General features: G+C 66.5%; 1 protein-coding gene across 1 annotated transcript in view; it reads left to right on the top strand.

The window, feature by feature from the left end:
* The window catches only part of LOC125430911 (disks large homolog 2-like), a 204,586-nt gene that overhangs the window by 132,621 nt on the left and 47,677 nt on the right, over positions 1 to 24,288 (top strand). The window contains exon 4 of the mRNA XM_048493268.1: positions 17,173 to 17,297. Within this exon, the coding sequence (XP_048349225.1) occupies positions 17,173 to 17,297 (125 nt within the window). The remainder of the gene's footprint in view (positions 1 to 17,172; positions 17,298 to 24,288) is intronic.

Genomic DNA, 24,288 nt, shown 5'->3' with positions numbered 1-24,288 from the left:
TTGCATGGCAGCGAGGTCACCCCGGGGTATTTAAAAATAACTGCAATTTGGCAATTTTTGAAAATCCTGGGATGAGGGAAATATCATGGGGCAATACTGGGGTAGGCCCACTGTAGCACCGGGAACCATGTGGAAAGCTTGGATGAACCAGGATATTTCAGTTGCCCATCCTGGGATATTTGGACTGTGCAGAAACAGCCTACCTTCCATTTTATTCTCATAATGACCCTCTTGTGTAGATTAGGTTGAGGGAAAAATGGTCCAAGTCCAGTCAATGAGCTTCATAGCAGTATGAGAATTTGAATGCACCCTTCCCATTTGTTTTAGAGGTAAAGAGCTCATGTATCTAATCTGGAGGAGCCGGGTTTGATTCCCCGCTCTGCCGCCTGAGCTGTGGAGGCTTATCTGGGGAATTCAGATTAGCCTGTACACTCCCACATACGCCAGCTGGGTGACCTTGGGCTAGTCACAGCTCTTTGGAGTTCTCTCAGCCCCACCCACCTCACAGGGTGTTTGTTGTGAGTGGGGAAGGGCAAGGAGATTGTAAGCCCCTTTGAGTCTCCTGCAAAAGAGAAAGGGGAGATGTAAATCCAAACTCTTCTCTAATTCTAACCTTGCGTCACCAACTTCTGTGAGCCTGCAGGCGCATTTGGAATTCAGACACAGCCAGTCAGATCTTCCATAGCCAATCGGAAGCCTTGCCATCCAAAAGCCCTACCTGGCCCTACTCACTTTCTAAAATCCAAAAAAGTGCCAGCAGGTGTTATGGTACCCATAGACCAGGGGTCTGCAACCTGTGGTTCTCCAGATGTTCATGGACTACAATTCCCATCAGCCCCTGCCACCATGGCCAATTGGTTGCAGACCCCTGCCATAGACAATATTTTGGAGATTCCTGTTCTAACCATTGTGGCTTTGTTCAAGACACTCCCGCGTCCAGAAGACAAAAGCTTCTATTCCAGAGAATTTCTAGGGACGCCTCCCAGTGTCTTCCCAGAATGCTCCGTTCTCGAGTTCATTGTGTGCTGTCAAATTCTAGCATATTGGGAGCAAAAGGAAGCATTCTTGATCCCATGTGTCAAGGCCTGCTACCGTGCCTCTTGTATCTAACTCCAAACTTGACCTCTGGAATACAGACTGAGGAACTGACAGAATGAGGACAAGGATGGAGTAAAAGCATACTAAGCAACATTCTGACTTGTTCCGTTTCTCCTCCGGGAAAAAGGTGAAAGATCTTCCAGTGCAAAACACACACGTACAAAATTCTGTTGCCCTTCTGTACCAAGGATAGTAACAAAACAGCAGTAAGGGAGGTGGAATCAGAAGTGAGGCCCCTTCCGCACATGCAGAATAATGCACTTTCAATCCACTTTCAATCCACTTTTCAGCAGGATTTTACTGTGCGAAATAGCAAAATCTGCTTGCAAACAATTGTGGAAGTGGATGGAAAGTGCGTTATTCTGCATGTGTAGAAGGGGCCTGAAGGGAGAAAGTGGGCACCCAGCAGAGTAGTTCCCCTGTGAGTTTCTCATGGGATCCTACTTATAACTTTATAAACTTCTGTCCAGTGGTGGGATCCAAAAATTTTAGTAACAGGTTCCCATGGTGGCGGGATTCAAACTGTGGCGTAGCGCCAATGGGGTTGGGCGGGGCACGACGGGGCGGGGCATTCCTGGGTGGGGCTGTGGCAAGGATGCAGCCGCTGCGCCGGTCCTTGGGTGGGAAACGAATGCATGCAGGCGCAGGCTGCCACGCACGCCGGTGCACCTCCTGCTAGACTGCTTCAAGTTCTGCGCGCTACTGCTGAGAGGAGGGGCGTAACTAAGGCAAAAATCACGTGGCAAAATCACCAACTAGTAACCCCCTCTCAGCACACACAAATAATGAGTAACCTACTCTTGGGAACCTGTGAGAACCTGCTGTATCCCACCTCTGCTTCTGTCCCACCCACAATCCTTTTCTAATCGGAAAAGCCCCAGATCCTTTTGCTTGTTCTCCTATGAAAAGTGCTCTCAAATGTCACCCTCAAAATGCAATTTTACCCCCACATTTCCCTTTCAAATTGGTTAATAGAACACTGGAATACTAGCAAAATTGTAAATATTTACAAACAGGATAATTCAGGCCAATGTCCAGTGAAAGCAGTGAGATCCAGCTAGGTGCAGCGGTAAAGAGCAGTGGATTCTAATCTGGAGAACCAGGTTCGATTCCCTATTCCTTCGCAAGAGCAGCAGACTCTTATCTGTGAGCTGAATTTGTTTCCCTGCTCCTCCACATGAAGCCTGCTGGATGACCATGGGCTAGTGATAGTTCTCTCAGAACTCACTCAGGCCCACCTACCTCACAAGGGCTCATTCCGCACATGCAGAATAATGCACTTTCAAACTGCTTTCAGTGTTCTTTGAAGCTGTGCGGAATAGCAAAATCCACTTGCAAACAGTTGTGAAAGTGGTTTGAAAACTCATTATTTTGTATGTGCGGAAGGGGCCAAGGGGAGGAGAAAGGAAAGAAGTTTGTAAGCTGCCTCGAGTCTCCTTAAAGGTAGGGAAAAAGGCGGTATAAAAACCAACTCCTATTCTTTTCCACATAAAGCCTGCTTGGGCCAGTGACAGTTCTCTCAGAACTCTCTCAGCCTCATCTACCTCACCAGGTGCCTATTGTGTGTGTGTGGGGGGGGAGGAGTTGTAATCTGCTTTGAGACTCTTTGCAATGAAGAAAAGTGGGGTATAAATCCAACTCTTCATCTTCTTCAAAAAATGCAGCAAATAGGGGAAAACGTTTCAGAGTTGATTTCTTAGAAGGGAAACACTCTTGTGCTGAGCCCAACCCACTTTAATTTCTGCTAGTATCCCATCAAACGAGTGACAATATTTGACTGGGATTTGTGAGTATTAGGGATACAAGTATTGCCAGTTCCCTTCTCCTCAGGGTACATACCAGGCGTCTGGTACAGTTCCTTCCACAGAAGGCCGGCTTCAGTCTGGACCTCTGTTCCTTGTAAACCTGTTTCCCTACATTTTACCAGCATGACTTTCTGCTAGGGGCTGAATGGAATTGGAGGTTTGAAGCCTGCCACTTGGGATTGGCAGACTACGAACTACAATTCTGGGCACCACAATTCAAGAAGGATATTGATGAGCTGGAATGGGTCCAGAGGAAGGCAACCGAAATGGTAAAAGGTCTTGAATCAATGCCCTATGAGGAGAGACTCAGGTAGCTGGGTTAGTCTGGTGAAGAGAAGGTTAAGAGGTGGCACGATAGCCATGTTATAGCCTGGATAGCTTTAAAAAAGGCTTGGACAGATTTATGGAGGAGAAGTCGATCTATGGCTACCAACCTTGATCCTCCTTGATCTCAGATTGCAAATGCCTTAGCAGACCAGGCGCTCAGGAGCAGCAGCAGCAGAAGGCCATTGCTTTCACCTCCTGCACGTGAGCTCCCAAAGGCACCTGGTGGGCCACTGCGAGTAGCAGAGTGCTAGACTAGATGGACTCTGGTCTGATCCAGCAGGCATGTTCTAATGTTCTTATGTGGGGGGGGGGGGGTGGGGGGGGGGGGGGGTGGGGGGGGGGGGGGGTGGGGGGGGGGGGGGGTGGGGGGGGGGGGGGGTGGGGGGGGGGGGGGGTGGGGGGGGGGGGGGGTGGGGGGGGGGGGGGGTGGGGGGGGGGGGGGGTGGGGGGGGGGGGGGGTGGGGGGGGGGGGGGGTGGGGGGGGGGGGGGGTGGGGGGGGGGGGGGGTGGGGGGGGGGGGGGGTGGGGGGGGGGGGGGGTGGGGGGGGGGGGGGGTGGGGGGGGGGGGGGGTGGGGGGGGGGGGGGGTGGGGGGGGGGGGGGGTGGGGGGGGGGGGGGGTGGGGGGGGGGGGGGGTGGGGGGGGGGGGGGGTGGGGGGGGGGGGGGGTGGGGGGGGGGGGGGGTGGGGGGGGGGGGGGGTGGGGGGGGGGGGGGGTGGGGGGGGGGGGGGGTGGGGGGGGGGGGGGGTGGGGGGGGGGGGGGGTGGGGGGGGGGGGGGGTGGGGGGGGGGGGGGGTGGGGGGGGGGGGGGGTGGGGGGGGGGGGGGGTGGGGGGGGGGGGGGGTGGGGGGGGGGGGGGGTGGGGGGGGGGGGGGGTGGGGGGGGGGGGGGGTGGGGGGGGGGGGGGGTGGGGGGGGGGGGGGGTGGGGGGGGGGGGGGGTGGGGGGGGGGGGGGGTGGGGGGGGGGGGGGGTGGGGGGGGGGGGGGGTGGGGGGGGGGGGGGGTGGGGGGGGGGGGGGGTGGGGGGGGGGGGGGGTGGGGGGGGGGGGGGGTGGGGGGGGGGGGGGGTGGGGGGGGGGGGGGGTGGGGGGGGGGGGGGGTGGGGGGGGGGGGGGGTGGGGGGGGGGGGGGGTGGGGGGGGGGGGGGGTGGGGGGGGGGGGGGGTGGGGGGGGGGGGGGGTGGGGGGGGGGGGGGGTGGGGGGGGGGGGGGGTGGGGGGGGGGGGGGGTGGGGGGGGGGGGGGGTGGGGGGGGGGGGGGGTGGGGGGGGGGGGGGGTGGGGGGGGGGGGGGGTGGGGGGGGGGGGGGGTGGGGGGGGGGGGGGGTGGGGGGGGGGGGGGGTGGGGGGGGGGGGGGGTGGGGGGGGGGGGGGGTGGGGGGGGGGGGGGGTGGGGGGGGGGGGGGGTGGGGGGGGGGGGGGGTGGGGGGGGGGGGGGGTGGGGGGGGGGGGGGGTGGGGGGGGGGGGGGGTGGGGGGGGGGGGGGGTGGGGGGGGGGGGGGGTGGGGGGGGGGGGGGGTGGGGGGGGGGGGGGGTGGGGGGGGGGGGGGGTGGGGGGGGGGGGGGGTGGGGGGGGGGGGGGGTGGGGGGGGGGGGGGGTGGGGGGGGGGGGGGGTGGGGGGGGGGGGGGGTGGGGGGGGGGGGGGGTGGGGGGGGGGGGGGGTGGGGGGGGGGGGGGGTGGGGGGGGGGGGGGGTGGGGGGGGGGGGGGGTGGGGGGGGGGGGGGGTGGGGGGGGGGGGGGGTGGGGGGGGGGGGGGGTGGGGGGGGGGGGGGGTGGGGGGGGGGGGGGGTGGGGGGGGGGGGGGGTGGGGGGGGGGGGGGGTGGGGGGGGGGGGGGGTGGGGGGGGGGGGGGGTGGGGGGGGGGGGGGGTGGGGGGGGGGGGGGGTGGGGGGGGGGGGGGGTGGGGGGGGGGGGGGGTGGGGGGGGGGGGGGGTGGGGGGGGGGGGGGGTGGGGGGGGGGGGGGGTGGGGGGGGGGGGGGGTGGGGGGGGGGGGGGGTGGGGGGGGGGGGGGGTGGGGGGGGGGGGGGGTGGGGGGGGGGGGGGGTGGGGGGGGGGGGGGGTGGGGGGGGGGGGGGGTGGGGGGGGGGGGGGGTGGGGGGGGGGGGGGGTGGGGGGGGGGGGGGGTGGGGGGGGGGGGGGGTGGGGGGGGGGGGGGGTGGGGGGGGGGGGGGGTGGGGGGGGGGGGGGGTGGGGGGGGGGGGGGGTGGGGGGGGGGGGGGGTGGGGGGGGGGGGGGGTGGGGGGGGGGGGGGGTGGGGGGGGGGGGGGGTGGGGGGGGGGGGGGGTGGGGGGGGGGGGGGGTGGGGGGGGGGGGGGGTGGGGGGGGGGGGGGGTGGGGGGGGGGGGGGGTGGGGGGGGGGGGGGGTGGGGGGGGGGGGGGGTGGGGGGGGGGGGGGGTGGGGGGGGGGGGGGGTGGGGGGGGGGGGGGGTGGGGGGGGGGGGGGGTGGGGGGGGGGGGGGGTGGGGGGGGGGGGGGGTGGGGGGGGGGGGGGGTGGGGGGGGGGGGGGGTGGGGGGGGGGGGGGGTGGGGGGGGGGGGGGGTGGGGGGGGGGGGGGGTGGGGGGGGGGGGGGGTGGGGGGGGGGGGGGGTGGGGGGGGGGGGGGGTGGGGGGGGGGGGGGGTGGGGGGGGGGGGGGGTGGGGGGGGGGGGGGGTGGGGGGGGGGGGGGGTGGGGGGGGGGGGGGGTGGGGGGGGGGGGGGGTGGGGGGGGGGGGGGGTGGGGGGGGGGGGGGGTGGGGGGGGGGGGGGGTGGGGGGGGGGGGGGGTGGGGGGGGGGGGGGGTGGGGGGGGGGGGGGGTGGGGGGGGGGGGGGGTGGGGGGGGGGGGGGGTGGGGGGGGGGGGGGGTGGGGGGGGGGGGGGGTGGGGGGGGGGGGGGGTGGGGGGGGGGGGGGGTGGGGGGGGGGGGGGGTGGGGGGGGGGGGGGGTGGGGGGGGGGGGGGGTGGGGGGGGGGGGGGGTGGGGGGGGGGGGGGGTGGGGGGGGGGGGGGGTGGGGGGGGGGGGGGGTGGGGGGGGGGGGGGGTGGGGGGGGGGGGGGGTGGGGGGGGGGGGGGGTGGGGGGGGGGGGGGGTGGGGGGGGGGGGGGGTGGGGGGGGGGGGGGGTGGGGGGGGGGGGGGGTGGGGGGGGGGGGGGGTGGGGGGGGGGGGGGGTGGGGGGGGGGGGGGGTGGGGGGGGGGGGGGGTGGGGGGGGGGGGGGGTGGGGGGGGGGGGGGGTGGGGGGGGGGGGGGGTGGGGGGGGGGGGGGGTGGGGGGGGGGGGGGGTGGGGGGGGGGGGGGGTGGGGGGGGGGGGGGGTGGGGGGGGGGGGGGGTGGGGGGGGGGGGGGGTGGGGGGGGGGGGGGGTGGGGGGGGGGGGGGGTGGGGGGGGGGGGGGGTGGGGGGGGGGGGGGGTGGGGGGGGGGGGGGGTGGGGGGGGGGGGGGGTGGGGGGGGGGGGGGGTGGGGGGGGGGGGGGGTGGGGGGGGGGGGGGGTGGGGGGGGGGGGGGGTGGGGGGGGGGGGGGGTGGGGGGGGGGGGGGGTGGGGGGGGGGGGGGGTGGGGGGGGGGGGGGGTGGGGGGGGGGGGGGGTGGGGGGGGGGGGGGGTGGGGGGGGGGGGGGGTGGGGGGGGGGGGGGGTGGGGGGGGGGGGGGGTGGGGGGGGGGGGGGGTGGGGGGGGGGGGGGGTGGGGGGGGGGGGGGGTGGGGGGGGGGGGGGGTGGGGGGGGGGGGGGGTGGGGGGGGGGGGGGGTGGGGGGGGGGGGGGGTGGGGGGGGGGGGGGGTGGGGGGGGGGGGGGGTGGGGGGGGGGGGGGGTGGGGGGGGGGGGGGGTGGGGGGGGGGGGGGGTGGGGGGGGGGGGGGGTGGGGGGGGGGGGGGGTGGGGGGGGGGGGGGGTGGGGGGGGGGGGGGGTGGGGGGGGGGGGGGGTGGGGGGGGGGGGGGGTGGGGGGGGGGGGGGGTGGGGGGGGGGGGGGGTGGGGGGGGGGGGGGGTGGGGGGGGGGGGGGGTGGGGGGGGGGGGGGGTGGGGGGGGGGGGGGGTGGGGGGGGGGGGGGGTGGGGGGGGGGGGGGGTGGGGGGGGGGGGGGGTGGGGGGGGGGGGGGGTGGGGGGGGGGGGGGGTGGGGGGGGGGGGGGGTGGGGGGGGGGGGGGGTGGGGGGGGGGGGGGGTGGGGGGGGGGGGGGGTGGGGGGGGGGGGGGGTGGGGGGGGGGGGGGGTGGGGGGGGGGGGGGGTGGGGGGGGGGGGGGGTGGGGGGGGGGGGGGGTGGGGGGGGGGGGGGGTGGGGGGGGGGGGGGGTGGGGGGGGGGGGGGGTGGGGGGGGGGGGGGGTGGGGGGGGGGGGGGGTGGGGGGGGGGGGGGGTGGGGGGGGGGGGGGGTGGGGGGGGGGGGGGGTGGGGGGGGGGGGGGGTGGGGGGGGGGGGGGGTGGGGGGGGGGGGGGGTGGGGGGGGGGGGGGGTGGGGGGGGGGGGGGGTGGGGGGGGGGGGGGGTGGGGGGGGGGGGGGGTGGGGGGGGGGGGGGGTGGGGGGGGGGGGGGGTGGGGGGGGGGGGGGGTGGGGGGGGGGGGGGGTGGGGGGGGGGGGGGGTGGGGGGGGGGGGGGGTGGGGGGGGGGGGGGGTGGGGGGGGGGGGGGGTGGGGGGGGGGGGGGGTGGGGGGGGGGGGGGGTGGGGGGGGGGGGGGGTGGGGGGGGGGGGGGGTGGGGGGGGGGGGGGGTGGGGGGGGGGGGGGGTGGGGGGGGGGGGGGGTGGGGGGGGGGGGGGGTGGGGGGGGGGGGGGGTGGGGGGGGGGGGGGGTGGGGGGGGGGGGGGGTGGGGGGGGGGGGGGGTGGGGGGGGGGGGGGGTGGGGGGGGGGGGGGGTGGGGGGGGGGGGGGGTGGGGGGGGGGGGGGGTGGGGGGGGGGGGGGGTGGGGGGGGGGGGGGGTGGGGGGGGGGGGGGGTGGGGGGGGGGGGGGGTGGGGGGGGGGGGGGGTGGGGGGGGGGGGGGGTGGGGGGGGGGGGGGGTGGGGGGGGGGGGGGGTGGGGGGGGGGGGGGGTGGGGGGGGGGGGGGGTGGGGGGGGGGGGGGGTGGGGGGGGGGGGGGGTGGGGGGGGGGGGGGGTGGGGGGGGGGGGGGGTGGGGGGGGGGGGGGGTGGGGGGGGGGGGGGGTGGGGGGGGGGGGGGGTGGGGGGGGGGGGGGGTGGGGGGGGGGGGGGGTGGGGGGGGGGGGGGGTGGGGGGGGGGGGGGGTGGGGGGGGGGGGGGGTGGGGGGGGGGGGGGGTGGGGGGGGGGGGGGGTGGGGGGGGGGGGGGGTGGGGGGGGGGGGGGGTGGGGGGGGGGGGGGGTGGGGGGGGGGGGGGGTGGGGGGGGGGGGGGGTGGGGGGGGGGGGGGGTGGGGGGGGGGGGGGGTGGGGGGGGGGGGGGGTGGGGGGGGGGGGGGGTGGGGGGGGGGGGGGGTGGGGGGGGGGGGGGGTGGGGGGGGGGGGGGGTGGGGGGGGGGGGGGGTGGGGGGGGGGGGGGGTGGGGGGGGGGGGGGGTGGGGGGGGGGGGGGGTGGGGGGGGGGGGGGGTGGGGGGGGGGGGGGGTGGGGGGGGGGGGGGGTGGGGGGGGGGGGGGGTGGGGGGGGGGGGGGGTGGGGGGGGGGGGGGGTGGGGGGGGGGGGGGGTGGGGGGGGGGGGGGGTGGGGGGGGGGGGGGGTGGGGGGGGGGGGGGGTGGGGGGGGGGGGGGGTGGGGGGGGGGGGGGGTGGGGGGGGGGGGGGGTGGGGGGGGGGGGGGGTGGGGGGGGGGGGGGGTGGGGGGGGGGGGGGGTGGGGGGGGGGGGGGGTGGGGGGGGGGGGGGGTGGGGGGGGGGGGGGGTGGGGGGGGGGGGGGGTGGGGGGGGGGGGGGGTGGGGGGGGGGGGGGGTGGGGGGGGGGGGGGGTGGGGGGGGGGGGGGGTGGGGGGGGGGGGGGGTGGGGGGGGGGGGGGGTGGGGGGGGGGGGGGGTGGGGGGGGGGGGGGGTGGGGGGGGGGGGGGGTGGGGGGGGGGGGGGGTGGGGGGGGGGGGGGGTGGGGGGGGGGGGGGGTGGGGGGGGGGGGGGGTGGGGGGGGGGGGGGGTGGGGGGGGGGGGGGGTGGGGGGGGGGGGGGGTGGGGGGGGGGGGGGGTGGGGGGGGGGGGGGGTGGGGGGGGGGGGGGGTGGGGGGGGGGGGGGGTGGGGGGGGGGGGGGGTGGGGGGGGGGGGGGGTGGGGGGGGGGGGGGGTGGGGGGGGGGGGGGGTGGGGGGGGGGGGGGGTGGGGGGGGGGGGGGGTGGGGGGGGGGGGGGGTGGGGGGGGGGGGGGGTGGGGGGGGGGGGGGGTGGGGGGGGGGGGGGGTGGGGGGGGGGGGGGGTGGGGGGGGGGGGGGGTGGGGGGGGGGGGGGGTGGGGGGGGGGGGGGGTGGGGGGGGGGGGGGGTGGGGGGGGGGGGGGGTGGGGGGGGGGGGGGGTGGGGGGGGGGGGGGGTGGGGGGGGGGGGGGGTGGGGGGGGGGGGGGGTGGGGGGGGGGGGGGGTGGGGGGGGGGGGGGGTGGGGGGGGGGGGGGGTGGGGGGGGGGGGGGGTGGGGGGGGGGGGGGGTGGGGGGGGGGGGGGGTGGGGGGGGGGGGGGGTGGGGGGGGGGGGGGGTGGGGGGGGGGGGGGGTGGGGGGGGGGGGGGGTGGGGGGGGGGGGGGGTGGGGGGGGGGGGGGGTGGGGGGGGGGGGGGGTGGGGGGGGGGGGGGGTGGGGGGGGGGGGGGGTGGGGGGGGGGGGGGGTGGGGGGGGGGGGGGGTGGGGGGGGGGGGGGGTGGGGGGGGGGGGGGGTGGGGGGGGGGGGGGGTGGGGGGGGGGGGGGGTGGGGGGGGGGGGGGGTGGGGGGGGGGGGGGGTGGGGGGGGGGGGGGGTGGGGGGGGGGGGGGGTGGGGGGGGGGGGGGGTGGGGGGGGGGGGGGGTGGGGGGGGGGGGGGGTGGGGGGGGGGGGGGGTGGGGGGGGGGGGGGGTGGGGGGGGGGGGGGGTGGGGGGGGGGGGGGGTGGGGGGGGGGGGGGGTGGGGGGGGGGGGGGGTGGGGGGGGGGGGGGGTGGGGGGGGGGGGGGGTGGGGGGGGGGGGGGGTGGGGGGGGGGGGGGGTGGGGGGGGGGGGGGGTGGGGGGGGGGGGGGGTGGGGGGGGGGGGGGGTGGGGGGGGGGGGGGGTGGGGGGGGGGGGGGGTGGGGGGGGGGGGGGGTGGGGGGGGGGGGGGGTGGGGGGGGGGGGGGGTGGGGGGGGGGGGGGGTGGGGGGGGGGGGGGGTGGGGGGGGGGGGGGGTGGGGGGGGGGGGGGGTGGGGGGGGGGGGGGGTGGGGGGGGGGGGGGGTGGGGGGGGGGGGGGGTGGGGGGGGGGGGGGGTGGGGGGGGGGGGGGGTGGGGGGGGGGGGGGGTGGGGGGGGGGGGGGGTGGGGGGGGGGGGGGGTGGGGGGGGGGGGGGGTGGGGGGGGGGGGGGGTGGGGGGGGGGGGGGGTGGGGGGGGGGGGGGGTGGGGGGGGGGGGGGGTGGGGGGGGGGGGGGGTGGGGGGGGGGGGGGGTGGGGGGGGGGGGGGGTGGGGGGGGGGGGGGGTGGGGGGGGGGGGGGGTGGGGGGGGGGGGGGGTGGGGGGGGGGGGGGGTGGGGGGGGGGGGGGGTGGGGGGGGGGGGGGGTGGGGGGGGGGGGGGGTGGGGGGGGGGGGGGGTGGGGGGGGGGGGGGGTGGGGGGGGGGGGGGGTGGGGGGGGGGGGGGGTGGGGGGGGGGGGGGGTGGGGGGGGGGGGGGGTGGGGGGGGGGGGGGGTGGGGGGGGGGGGGGGTGGGGGGGGGGGGGGGTGGGGGGGGGGGGGGGTGGGGGGGGGGGGGGGTGGGGGGGGGGGGGGGTGGGGGGGGGGGGGGGTGGGGGGGGGGGGGGGTGGGGGGGGGGGGGGGTGGGGGGGGGGGGGGGTGGGGGGGGGGGGGGGTGGGGGGGGGGGGGGGTGGGGGGGGGGGGGGGTGGGGGGGGGGGGGGGTGGGGGGGGGGGGGGGTGGGGGGGGGGGGGGGTGGGGGGGGGGGGGGGTGGGGGGGGGGGGGGGTGGGGGGGGGGGGGGGTGGGGGGGGGGGGGGGTGGGGGGGGGGGGGGGTGGGGGGGGGGGGGGGTGGGGGGGGGGGGGGGTGGGGGGGGGGGGGGGTGGGGGGGGGGGGGGGTGGGGGGGGGGGGGGGTGGGGGGGGGGGGGGGTGGGGGGGGGGGGGGGTGGGGGGGGGGGGGGGTGGGGGGGGGGGGGGGTGGGGGGGGGGGGGGGTGGGGGGGGGGGGGGGTGGGGGGGGGGGGGGGTGGGGGGGGGGGGGGGTGGGGGGGGGGGGGGGTGGGGGGGGGGGGGGGTGGGGGGGGGGGGGGGTGGGGGGGGGGGGGGGTGGGGGGGGGGGGGGGTGGGGGGGGGGGGGGGTGGGGGGGGGGGGGGGTGGGGGGGGGGGGGGGTGGGGGGGGGGGGGGGTGGGGGGGGGGGGGGGTGGGGGGGGGGGGGGGTGGGGGGGGGGGGGGGTGGGGGGGGGGGGGGGTGGGGGGGGGGGGGGGTGGGGGGGGGGGGGGGTGGGGGGGGGGGGGGGTGGGGGGGGGGGGGGGTGGGGGGGGGGGGGGGTGGGGGGGGGGGGGGGTGGGGGGGGGGGGGGGTGGGGGGGGGGGGGGGTGGGGGGGGGGGGGGGTGGGGGGGGGGGGGGGTGGGGGGGGGGGGGGGTGGGGGGGGGGGGGGGTGGGGGGGGGGGGGGGTGGGGGGGGGGGGGGGTGGGGGGGGGGGGGGGTGGGGGGGGGGGGGGGTGGGGGGGGGGGGGGGTGGGGGGGGGGGGGGGTGGGGGGGGGGGGGGGTGGGGGGGGGGGGGGGTGGGGGGGGGGGGGGGTGGGGGGGGGGGGGGGTGGGGGGGGGGGGGGGTGGGGGGGGGGGGGGGTGGGGGGGGGGGGGGGTGGGGGGGGGGGGGGGTGGGGGGGGGGGGGGGTGGGGGGGGGGGGGGGTGGGGGGGGGGGGGGGTGGGGGGGGGGGGGGGTGGGGGGGGGGGGGGGTGGGGGGGGGGGGGGGTGGGGGGGGGGGGGGGTGGGGGGGGGGGGGGGTGGGGGGGGGGGGGGGTGGGGGGGGGGGGGGGTGGGGGGGGGGGGGGGTGGGGGGGGGGGGGGGTGGGGGGGGGGGGGGGTGGGGGGGGGGGGGGGTGGGGGGGGGGGGGGGTGGGGGGGGGGGGGGGTGGGGGGGGGGGGGGGTGGGGGGGGGGGGGGGTGGGGGGGGGGGGGGGTGGGGGGGGGGGGGGGTGGGGGGGGGGGGGGGTGGGGGGGGGGGGGGGTGGGGGGGGGGGGGGGTGGGGGGGGGGGGGGGTGGGGGGGGGGGGGGGTGGGGGGGGGGGGGGGTGGGGGGGGGGGGGGGTGGGGGGGGGGGGGGGTGGGGGGGGGGGGGGGTGGGGGGGGGGGGGGGTGGGGGGGGGGGGGGGTGGGGGGGGGGGGGGGTGGGGGGGGGGGGGGGTGGGGGGGGGGGGGGGTGGGGGGGGGGGGGGGTGGGGGGGGGGGGGGGTGGGGGGGGGGGGGGGTGGGGGGGGGGGGGGGTGGGGGGGGGGGGGGGTGGGGGGGGGGGGGGGTGGGGGGGGGGGGGGGTGGGGGGGGGGGGGGGTGGGGGGGGGGGGGGGTGGGGGGGGGGGGGGGTGGGGGGGGGGGGGGGTGGGGGGGGGGGGGGGTGGGGGGGGGGGGGGGTGGGGGGGGGGGGGGGTGGGGGGGGGGGGGGGTGGGGGGGGGGGGGGGTGGGGGGGGGGGGGGGTGGGGGGGGGGGGGGGTGGGGGGGGGGGGGGGTGGGGGGGGGGGGGGGTGGGGGGGGGGGGGGGTGGGGGGGGGGGGGGGTGGGGGGGGGGGGGGGTGGGGGGGGGGGGGGGTGGGGGGGGGGGGGGGTGGGGGGGGGGGGGGGTGGGGGGGGGGGGGGGTGGGGGGGGGGGGGGGTGGGGGGGGGGGGGGGTGGGGGGGGGGGGGGGTGGGGGGGGGGGGGGGTGGGGGGGGGGGGGGGTGGGGGGGGGGGGGGGTGGGGGGGGGGGGGGGTGGGGGGGGGGGGGGGTGGGGGGGGGGGGGGGTGGGGGGGGGGGGGGGTGGGGGGGGGGGGGGGTGGGGGGAGGGGGGGGTGGGGGGGGGGGGGGGTGGGGGGGGGGGGGGGGGGGGGGGGGGGGTGGGGGGAGGTGGGGGTGGGGGGGGGGGGGGGTGGGGGGGGGGGGGGGGGGGGGGGGGGGGGGGGGGGGGGGGGGGGGGGGGGGGGGGGGGGTGGGGGGGGGGGGGGGGGGGGGGGGGGGGGGGGGGGGGGGGGGGGGGGGGGGGGGGGGGGGGGGGGGGGGGGGGGGGGGTGGGGGGGGGGGGGACTAGATGGACTCTGGTCTGATCCAGCAGGCTAGTTCTTATGTTCTTATAATTGGATGGGAGACCACCAAGGGAGACTCTGCAGAGGAAGGCAATGGCAAACCACCTCTGTTTCTCACTTGCCTTGTGTTAGGTCTCGGACCTTGAATCAATAAACGAACTCTGGATTGTTGATCAGTAGCGTTTATTAGCAGGCAACGAAGCACTCGGTTTGTTAAAGCCAGTTCTGGCAAGCCTGGGTTTTGCTATCCCATTTATTCAGAAGTATTCCCCCCTCCCGTTTTCCCAAAGAATGTAAAAGTTATTCTGGAGCTGAGGCGCCCCAAGGTTGGTGACAGATAGACATAAAGCCACCTGGCCTCTTTCCCCCACAGGACGATGGAAACATCCCATTTCCCACGAGAGCAAAAGTGTCAGGGGTAAGCCTAGCTATCTACTGAGCATGTGAAGCCATAAAGAAAAAGATCAAAGGAAGAATCCCATTACAGCAGTGGTAACATAAAACAGGCTGGTTACACGTATCTTGTAGTGATTACATTGTGGTAGGAATGCATCTCAATCAACTAGATACAATCACTGGTAATATATTTAGTGACTGCACTGAGCTAGGAATGCATCTCAATCAACTAGGTGCAATCCCTGACGCCTTGAAAACGCCTCACCGGGGCCACTATAAACCAGTTGCCATTTGACAGCACCTAGATACATAATTACTCTATTGATGGGAAGGCAGCATGGTATAGCGCAGGGGTAGGGAACCTTTAACACTCAAAGAGCCATTTGGATCCATTTTCCACGGGAAAAGAAAACACTTGGAGCCGCAAATAATTTTTGACATTTAAAATAAAGATAACACTATATATATTGGGGTTTTTTTTACCTTTTACTCCGCTCATTCTGAGAAGCGCATGGATGCGTCCGCCCTGCTGCCTGCAGGGCGGGCAAGGATGGGGCCAGCGGCTCGGCCTCACTGGCCGCCGGGAAAGCGCCCGCCCCGCTCGAACGGGGCGGGTGAGAGGGGAAGCCCGCAACACAGCCCAGCCGGCCGCGAGCCATTGGTGCGCCCACCCTGCTGCCTGCAGGGCGGGCAAGGATGGGGCCGGTGGCTTAGCTCGTGGAGCCGCAGTGCAAGGGCAGAAGAGCCGCAGGTTCCCTACCCCTGGTATAGCGTGATCTAGTCAGATCTCAGAAGGTGTAAGCCTGGTTGGTTCTTGGATGGTAGGTCACCATGGAAGACTGTAGAAGAAGGCAGTGGCAAACCACCTCTGCTTCTTGTGTGTTGTAAAAGTCCCTTGTCGTGGTTGCTATAAGTTAGCTGTGACTTGATGGCACTTTATGCATACACATAGGTTCTTTACCTTTTTCTGTTGCTTTTATGGTTCTGTTTATATTGTGTATGCATGCTGTTTGGTTTTAGATCCAAATTTTCTGCAGAGCAGATTTATCGATGCTCAAATAGCATTGAAAAATATGTACATTTTTTCAGAGGAAGTAGAAAACAGGTCAAAATTTAGATTTCCTTATCTTAGCAGGGTTGGGGAAATGGAAATTATTCTCTGTTATCAGCATTCGACCTGGCATTATGAAATCCACTCCTCTGAGATGTTCTACCTCCTTTGCCAATTTGAATGCAGGAATAAATGAAGCTGCCTTTTACTGAGTCAAGTAATTGCTTTATCAAGGTCTGTAGCGTCTGCTCTGGCTGGCAGCTGCTGTCTAGGGTTTTAGGTAGAGATATATCTGTTATGTCAAGTGCTGCCCTAGTGTTTTTGGGATGGCGCCCAGTGTGCCGATTACCACTGGGACGACCTCAGCTGGTTCGTGCCATAGACACTGTTGATGTTGTTTATTTGTTATATTTATATACCGCCCTCCCCGAAGGCTCAGGGCGGTTGTTGTTGTTGTTGTTAATTATTAATTATTAGTTATTAATTTTATATACCCCCCCACCCCCGAAGGGCTCTGGGTGGTGTACAGCATAAAAACACAACAGAGCAGGAAGAGTACAATCATAATCACAAATATAAATATGGCTCTATACGTTAAAATAGCTAAACCTACTTAAATACAGGATAGTATTAAATAACTTAAACCAACTAAATACAGCGTACAATATACAGGGTCCATCAAACTGTATATTTCCTCACATTGTGGTCAGTATTATGGGTTCTTTAGGGAGAAATTTAGCCTAATTATTTGCAATCCCTGTTAAAGCCATGAAGATCAGAACAGAAGAGAAAGACCCTTTTACGCATCAATCAAGCTGCACATCCGTCAGGTTACATGAGAGCTACAATCAAGTTACATACAGCATGGTCGTTGCTGGCCATGTCACCTGCTACCTGCTTCTACAACTAGAGATCCCCGGGATGTAACCTGGGACCTTCCGCGTGCAAAGTGGATACTCTGCTATTGACCTGGGGTTGCCAAATCTGAGTTCGGAAGTTCCTAGAGATTTTTGGGTGGATCCTGGAGAAGGCAGGGTTTAGGGAAGGAGGTTGGTGGGGTGTAATGCCACAGCCCCCTTCCGCACATGTGGAATAGTGCAATTTCAATCCACTTTCAATGCACTTTGCAAAATCTACTTGCAAACAGTTGTGAAAGTGGATTGAAAGTGCACTATTCTACATGTGCGGAAGGGGCCATAGAGCCCACCCGCCAAACTGCCAGTTTCTCCAGGGGGAGAGATCAGTTGTAATTCTAGATTCTAGAGAGTGGTGTGCTCTAATCTGGAGAACCGGGTTGGATTCCCCGCTCTGCCACTTGAGCTGTGGAGGCTTATCTGGTGGACCAGTTTAGCCTGGGCACTCGGACACATGCCAGCTGGCGGACCTTGGGCTAGTCACAGTTCTTTGGAGCTCTCTCAGCCCCACCTATCTAACAGGGTGTTTGTTGTGAGGGGGGAAGGGAAAGGAGATTATAAGCCCCTTTGAGTCTCCTTAACAGGAGAGAGGGGATGTAAATCCAAACTCTTCTTCTTCTTCTTCTCTTCTTCATCATCAACCATTGGTTCCCCTTTCTCCAGGGGGAGAGATCAGTTGTAATTCTAGATTCTAGAGAGCCAGCCTGGTGTACTCTAATCTGGAGAACCGGGTTGGATTCCCCGCTCTGCCACTTGAGCTGTGGAGGCTTATCTGGTGGACCAGTTTAGCCTGTGCACTCGGACACATGCCAGCTGGGTGACCTTGGGCTAGTCACGGTTCTTCGGAACTCTCTCAGCCCCACTCAGCTCACAGGGTGTTTGTCGTGTGCGGGGAGCCTCCTTACAGAAGAGAAAAGAGGGCTATAAATCCAAACTCTTCTTCAACTCTTCTTCTTCTCGATCTCCAGTTCCCATCTGGTGGTTATAATTCTACAGTGACCCGTAGCCATTCCCTTTCCAGAGTCTGGTACACACTGTGCTCTTCCAATGAAGTTTTTGATTCAAGATTAATAAAATTAAAATGGTTCCAATCTATATTTGCACCGATAGGTCGGATTCTTGGTTTTATGATTAAATGGCTGATTTTGCTTGTTATAAATAGATGTGAACGGCTTTGAAAGTTTTTGCCATATAGGATTCTGTCAAATGAATGAAATAACAACATGCATCTCTCTACAGCAGACGGTTAAAGGCAAATTCTTTTCTGCTCTTCTTTCCATTGTTTTCTTCAGGGTAATTCTGGCCTGGGTTTCAGCATCGCCGGAGGAACAGATAACCCACACATCGGGGACGATCCTGGGATATTTATTACCAAGATTATACCAGGAGGAGCTGCAGCAGAGGATGGTAGACTCAGGTAATAAATTTGGTCATAATGGGGGGTGTAGTGGTTAAGAGCAGGTTAACTCTAATCTGGAGAACTGGATTTGATTCCCCACTCCTCCACCTGAGTGGCAGAGGCTTATCTGGTGAACCAGATGTGCTTCCGCACTCCTACATCCCTGCTGGGTGACCTGGGTCACAGTTCTCTTAGAATTCTCTCAGCCCCACCTACCTCACAAGGGGTCTGTTGTGCGAAGGGAAAGGAGTTTGAAAGCCTCTTTGAATCTCCTTACAGGAGAGAAACAGGGAATAAATCTGAAGCTGTCATCTTCTTCCTCTTGAATTAGATCCTTTTGGGCCTCAGGAGAATCTCAAAACTTAATGTTTGGCATGGAGACAGACAGACAGACAGACAGACAGACAGAGACAGACAGACAGACAGACAGACAGACAGACAGACAGACAGACAGACAGACAGACAGACAGACAGACAGACAGACAGACAGACAGACAGACAGACAGACAGACAGATAGATAGATAGATAGATAGATAGATAGATAGATAGATAGATAGATAGATAGATAGATAGATAGATAGATAGATAGATAGATAGATAGATAGATAGATAGATAGGCGGGCAGGGACGCTGGCAGGCAGCTATGAAGAGGAGGAGGAGGAGGAGAAGGAGAAGGAGAAGGAGAAGGAGAAGGAGAAGGAGAAGGAGGAAGAGGAGACTGGTTCTTTTTCCTAACTGCTCTGCCTGTCTTTAAAGACAGAAGAGAAATTGAGCAACCGAACTGATCACTGGGATAAACCAAGGAAATCAATTTTCTCTCACTGTCATCCTTCATAGTGACTGACTCCGTCTCCTATAAATGAGCTTCCCGCAGGAGGAGAGCAGGTTCACAGAGGGAAAATTATTGCCGGGCAACTGTGAACCCTGCAGTCCAAGCCGCTGTTTTGGTATGATTCAGCTGTTTGGGAAGGGGAAATCTGCGGAGGAGCTAATTGTGGACAAATACAGAGCAGCATTTGTAATGCGCAGGGTTTGAGAAGCCTTGCTACGATAAACGGCGTGCTTGAAGATCAGGCTCCAGTCGACTTTTTTTAAAAGCGTGACTCCGGGCGGCAGAGAAGCTGCTGGGTATCACTACCCTGTAATAGCAGCTCCATGGGAGGCTACTGTTTTGTGGGGGAGTAGTGCATGCATAGCACATGCCTCCGTTTCCCAGGTTCAGACGCAGCTGAGGGGAACAGATGTGGCTCAGTGGTAGAACATCTGCTCGGCATGCAGAAGGTCACAGTTTCAATCCCCAGCATCTCCAGTAGGGATCACACGATGTGAAAAATCTGGGCCCGAGACCCAACCGTTTTGACACTGTGAAATTCTGACAAGGGGTTGTGGGCCCAGCTACAAAACGGTTGCCAAAGGAGGCTGAGCCACATGCCCACACACACACAGAGGAAACGCAAGTGCAGGGGACCGGAATAGTAACTTAAAAATACATGGCAGAAAAGGATAGATCATAAGTCAGGAGTGCTTTGATTGTTTGTTCCTATATGGCAGGGGGTTGGACTTGAAGGCCCTTGTGGTCTCTTCCAACTGTATGGTCCTATGATTGTGGGAGGGAACAAAACCAACACCACAGTGGGAACTGCTACTCAAACAATAGCAGGCGTGCTTTGATTGTGTGTTCCTGCATGGCAGGGGATTGGACTACATGGCCCTTGAGGTCTCTTCCAACTCTGTGGTTCTATGATTTGCACAGCCCATCAGATCTCCAATTGCCGACCAGAAGCGCTTTATTTGTAGGCAGGTAATTAATTAGTTAATTGAGGTGGTTGTCACAATTAATTAATGTTGTTTGTCCTGCTTCTTGTGGGCTGTAATACAAATTGACTGAATAACTCACCTGGGAGGGTGATGAAAGCAATTCTGGGATCCCTGGGCCAATCTATCCTGGAGGAGAATTCCTTCCTGTGTCCAAGTCGCAACCGGCATGACCCTGTGCATGTAAGAAAGACCCATAAGAGCCGAGCACCAATTCTTTCCTTCCTACCTTCCTCGTCACGACCTGCCTAAGTTCACTGACTCAAGGACCTTCCAAGTTTATCCGGAGACCATCAGCAAAAACGCGATGCTCGTCCGTCGCTCCCACCTGTCCCCCCCGCCTCTTATTTTGTTCGACCTCTGCTGACAACGTAAGCACAGTGCATAATTTAGCAATTAGTTAATAAAAGAAAGGAGGCCTTCCCCCCATTACAAATCACCAACTCGCTTTGTGGGCGGGCGTAGATTTGAGCGTCCGTTAGCAGATTGCTTCTGCTGCCGCTCCACTTTATGCTGGGAAGTTTGCAAGCTCATTAGCGCAGATTATTTCAGAGATTTGGGCATCTTTTTGCTTCTTCTTTTTCTTTGCTTGTGCTGCCAACTCAAGAGAAATGATGCTGGCGCTGTCCCGGCTTGGGCAGTTTGCAAGGGAAATGTTTTGGGAAACAATCCAGTTCACTGTGCATGAGACTGCGATGGAAATAAATCCAAAGGGGCTCTCAATGTTGCCTTTGAAGCGTTCATTATACTGAGCCAACTGTTGGTCCTTGTAATTGCAAACCGGTACCTGTATCGACGGGGCTTGCCTCTTTGGCTCCATGCTCTGTACCCAGGAAGTGAAAGGAATTCTCTCTAAATTTCTAACATTCTTTTATTGGCCGTTTATATCCTTGAGAATGTAGTGCGTTAACTCCAAGTTTCAGAGAAAATGGGCGTGGAGAGCTGGGCTGACCCAGGGCAAAGATTCCCAAACAGAAATTATCTAGTCCTTTCATAAAGACCACTGAAAACATGTTTGTATCATAGCTTTGAGGGGTTGAAAACGGCTCTGGGGTTTGATAGGTTCGGATGGTAGAGGTTTTGGCCTGCTAGATTTGGATCCAGTAGCATCTTAAAGACCAGCAGGGTTTCCAGGGGTAGAAGCTTTCAAGAGTCAAGCCTCCCTTTGCCAGATACGAGTTGGAATACACATCTCTTGAGTCCTGAGATCTCCATCGATCTCCATTGCAACTCATATCTGATGAAGAGAGCTTTGACAGCCCCAGAACCCCTGCAGCATGCCAGGTGCTCTACCTCTAAGGCCCCTTCCGTACCTGCAGAATAATGCAGTTTCAGTCCACTTTCACAATTGTTTGTGAGTGGATTTTGCTATTCCGCACAGTAAGTGCATTGAAAGTGGAATGAAAGTGCGTTATTCTGCATGTGCGGAAGGGGCCGAAGCCAATCCTCTATTCACATCAGCAGGAGCTGAATTGCCCTGCGGCTTCTTGCTTCTTACCTATGGACAGGAGTCATTGGTGTGAGCATGAGCATTTCTTCCAGTCATAAGAACATAAGAACAATCCAGCTGGATCAGACCAGAGTCCATCTAGTCCAGCTCTCTGCTACTCGCAGTGGCCTACCAGGTGCCTTCGGGAGCTCATGTCCAGGATGGGAAAGCAATGGCCTTCTGCGGCTGTTGTTCCCGATCACCTGGTCTGTTAAGGCATTTGCCATCTCAGATCGAGGAGGATCAAGATTGGTAGCCATAAATCAACTTCTCCATAAATCTGTCCTCCTGCAGGTGAGCTTCCAAAGGCACCTGGTGGGCCACTGAGTGCTGGACTAGATGGACTCTGGTCTGATCCAGCTGGCTAGTTCTTATGTTCTTATGTTCTGATTGCAGACAAATGGTCTGTCTGCCAGCTGGCTTGTGATTGGCTCCCTTGGCCTTTAGCCCAGGGTGTGGCGAATGGGTGGGGTTAGGGTTAGGGGTAGCTTTGGAATAGCTTTGCTTCATCTGAGGCAGAAAACGAGGACAGTCAGTGCTCCTTGTTGTTCTTGCCGTTCCAGTAGCGTTTGTGACAGGTGCAGGCAACGCAAGACCTGGCCGGTGCTTCAAAATTTACAAAACAATACTGTGCTGGAGACCGTGTCAATCTGGCAGCTACGGACCGGGAAATCTAACATGACTGAGAATTGCTGCAGTAGCGCATGCTGGTGTTCTGAGGCAGAACCCTGCTGGCTGTTTAAGTGAGCCACTGTGGCAATTGTGACTGTTAAAGAGCCAGCATGGCGTAGTGGTTAAGAGCAGGTGCACTCTAATCTGGAGAACCAGGTTTGATTCCCCGCTCTGCTGCTTCAGCTGTGGAGGCTTATCTGGTGAACTAGATTAGCTTGTGCACCCTCAACAAATGCCAGCTGGGTGACCTTGGGCTAGTCACAGTTCTTCAGAGCTCTCTCAGCCCCACCTACTTCACAGGGTGTTTGTTGTGGGGGGCGGGGGGAAGGAAATTGTGAGCCCCTTTGAGTCTCCTTACAGGAAAGAGGGGGATATAAAACTCCATTTAGTACATAATTATAACTGCTATTGATAATTAAAATCAAGTCCAAAACTAATTCAAATACAACTGAAATCAGAATCTACTTAAAACTTGAAGCTTAAATTTTAAGGGAGCAGCAGTGGTGTAGTGGTTAAGAGCAGGTGCATTCTAATCTGGAAGAACTGGGTTTGTTTCCCTGCTCTGCCGCTTGAGCTGTGGAGGCTTATCTGGGGAATTCAGAATAGCCTGTGTACCCCCACACACGCCAGCTGGGTGACCTTGGGCTAGTCACAGTTCTTCAGAGCTCTCTCAGCCCCACCTCCACCCTGGCTAGGGTGTTTGCTGTGAGGGGGGAAGCACTAGTGAGTCTCTCAGTCTCCCCAGTGGTGAGGGGAAGAGACCTCCAAACTACTACTACTACTACTCTCCTCCTCCTCCTCCTCCTCCTCCTCCTCCTCTTCTTCTTCTTCTCCTTCTTCTTCTTCTTCTCCTCCTTCTCCTCCTCCTCCTCCTTCTTCTTCTTCTCCTCCTCCTCCTCCTCCTCCTCCTCCTCCTCCTCCTCCTCCTCCCTCTTCTTCTTCTTCTTCTTCTTCTTCTTCTTCTTCTTCTTCTTCTTCTTCTTCTTCTTCTTCTAAATGGCCCTGTCTAATCACTCAGAGGAAGTCGAAGATAGTTGAATCAAGATGTTTGGATCAAGAGACATACAAGTATACAGACATTTTGCTTTGTACTAAGTCAGATCCAGAAAGCTCAATATTTCCTTCTGTAGCAGGTGGTGGCTCTCCAAGATCAAAAAGATGCCTTTCACGCTGTTTAGCACATTTTAATCTCACCTGTCCTCTAATGAACTCTGGATGGTTTTTCCTTCCCCATTGTACCTTTACGACAACTCTGGGAAGTACGTGAAGCTCAGAGAAAGTTGGTGGCCCAAGGTCACCCACCCTCTGATACAGATACCTCCCGATATCCCATTTCATACCCTGAAAGGAACGCATACTGTCATTCTGCTTACTTCTGTTCTGCCCTCTTTATAGGAATACTCGAACCAAGCTAATTAATTCCCATCTTAGTAGCAATCCAAGTAGTGCGTGTCCAGCTCAGGCCAAATTTTTACCGGAAGCTAGCAACCCAACCATTACAGTGTCACTTGCTAAGTTCTTTGCAATCGCCAGTAAAATTAATGGAATGCACTGGCCCATAGATTCCAAATAGTATTTATGTATTGTCGAAGGCTTTCACGGCCGGAATCACTGGGGTGCTGTGTGGTTTCCGGGCTGTATGGCCGTGTTCTAGCAGCATTGTTACTCCCAGGCTACAGACTTCTTTGTGACTCACATACCAGGCTACTCTATTCAGAGGGCCTCACCTTTTGACCTCACAGTATATATACTCCACTTGCTTTCCATTCCTACTATCAGATCCTCTGAAGATGCCAGCCACAGATGCAGGCGAAACGTCAGGAGAGAATGCTGCTAGAACACGGCCATACAGCCCAGAAACCACGCAGCACCCCAGTATTTATGTAATTTAAGAATCTACTTGGCTTTAATGTCTGTAAATTATATTTTATTGTACTAAACTATATTTTCATCTTGTAAGTGTCATTACAAACATCATTTGGCTGTATAATAAAACTGACTAGTTAAAACCTTAGAGTTTCGTAGAATTGCTAGAACCATGATGGCGAAGCTATGGCACTCCAGATGTTCATGGACTACAATTCCAATTATGGACTACAATTCCCTACAGATGTTCATGGACTACAATTCCCTATTGGCCATGCTGGCAGGGGCTGATGGGAATTGTAGTTCATGAACATCTGGAGTGCCATAGGTTCACCACCACTGTGCTAGAACATCTGCCATGCTACTTGTTTCTTAATGAGAAGCAGTGACAAAGGGAGGGGGAACTGTGCCCAGGGCATGAACAGCCTGAGCGCCCCCTCCCACCCCAACAAGCCTCGCCCCCTGACATGCCCCGCTCCACCCACCCTGCCCCACCCCCAAAACGCCCCTGACCCTACCTCAACATGTGACGGCAGTGGCGGCGCCCGGGGCAAGCTGCCCCCGATGGACCCATTGCAGCTACACCCCTAGCGAGAAGTGATGTAAGTGCACCAGCATGCCAAGCCTTCCCCATTTCTTCCTGGGGTTGCAGACTACTGCCCAGGCAACCCTACTTCATGCCGTAGTGGGGATTTGACCCCAGGTCATCCCAGCCCTAAGCCCCTTCCGCACATGCAGAACGATGCACTTTCAATCCCCTTTCGCACTTGTTTGCAAGTGGATTTGGCTATTCCGCACAGTAAAATCCAGTCGCAAAGTGCATTGAAGGTGGATTGAAGGTGGATTGAAGGTGGATTGAAAGTGCATTGAAAGTGCATTGAAAGTGCTTTATTCTGCATGTGTGGAAGGGGCCTGAGACAAACACGGGAAACCACCTCTTTCGCCCTGACCTGGGAGGCTCCGGCTAATCTCATCTCATCCGACTCAGAAGCTAAGCAGGCTCGACTTTGGTTAGAACATGGACAGGAGACCACCAAGAAAGTCCAGGGTTGCTATGCAGAGGTAGACAATGGCAAACCACCTCTGTTGGGAGCCGCAGTGGCGTAGTGGTTAAGAGCAGGTGTACTCTAATCTGGAGGAATCGGGTTTGATTTCCCCACTCTGCG

The sequence above is a fragment of the Sphaerodactylus townsendi genome, linkage group LG04 (genome assembly GCF_021028975.2).
Source record: "Sphaerodactylus townsendi isolate TG3544 linkage group LG04, MPM_Stown_v2.3, whole genome shotgun sequence".
NCBI lineage: Eukaryota > Metazoa > Chordata > Lepidosauria > Squamata > Sphaerodactylidae > Sphaerodactylus > Sphaerodactylus townsendi.
This window is presented reverse-complemented; position numbering and strand designations above follow the sequence as displayed.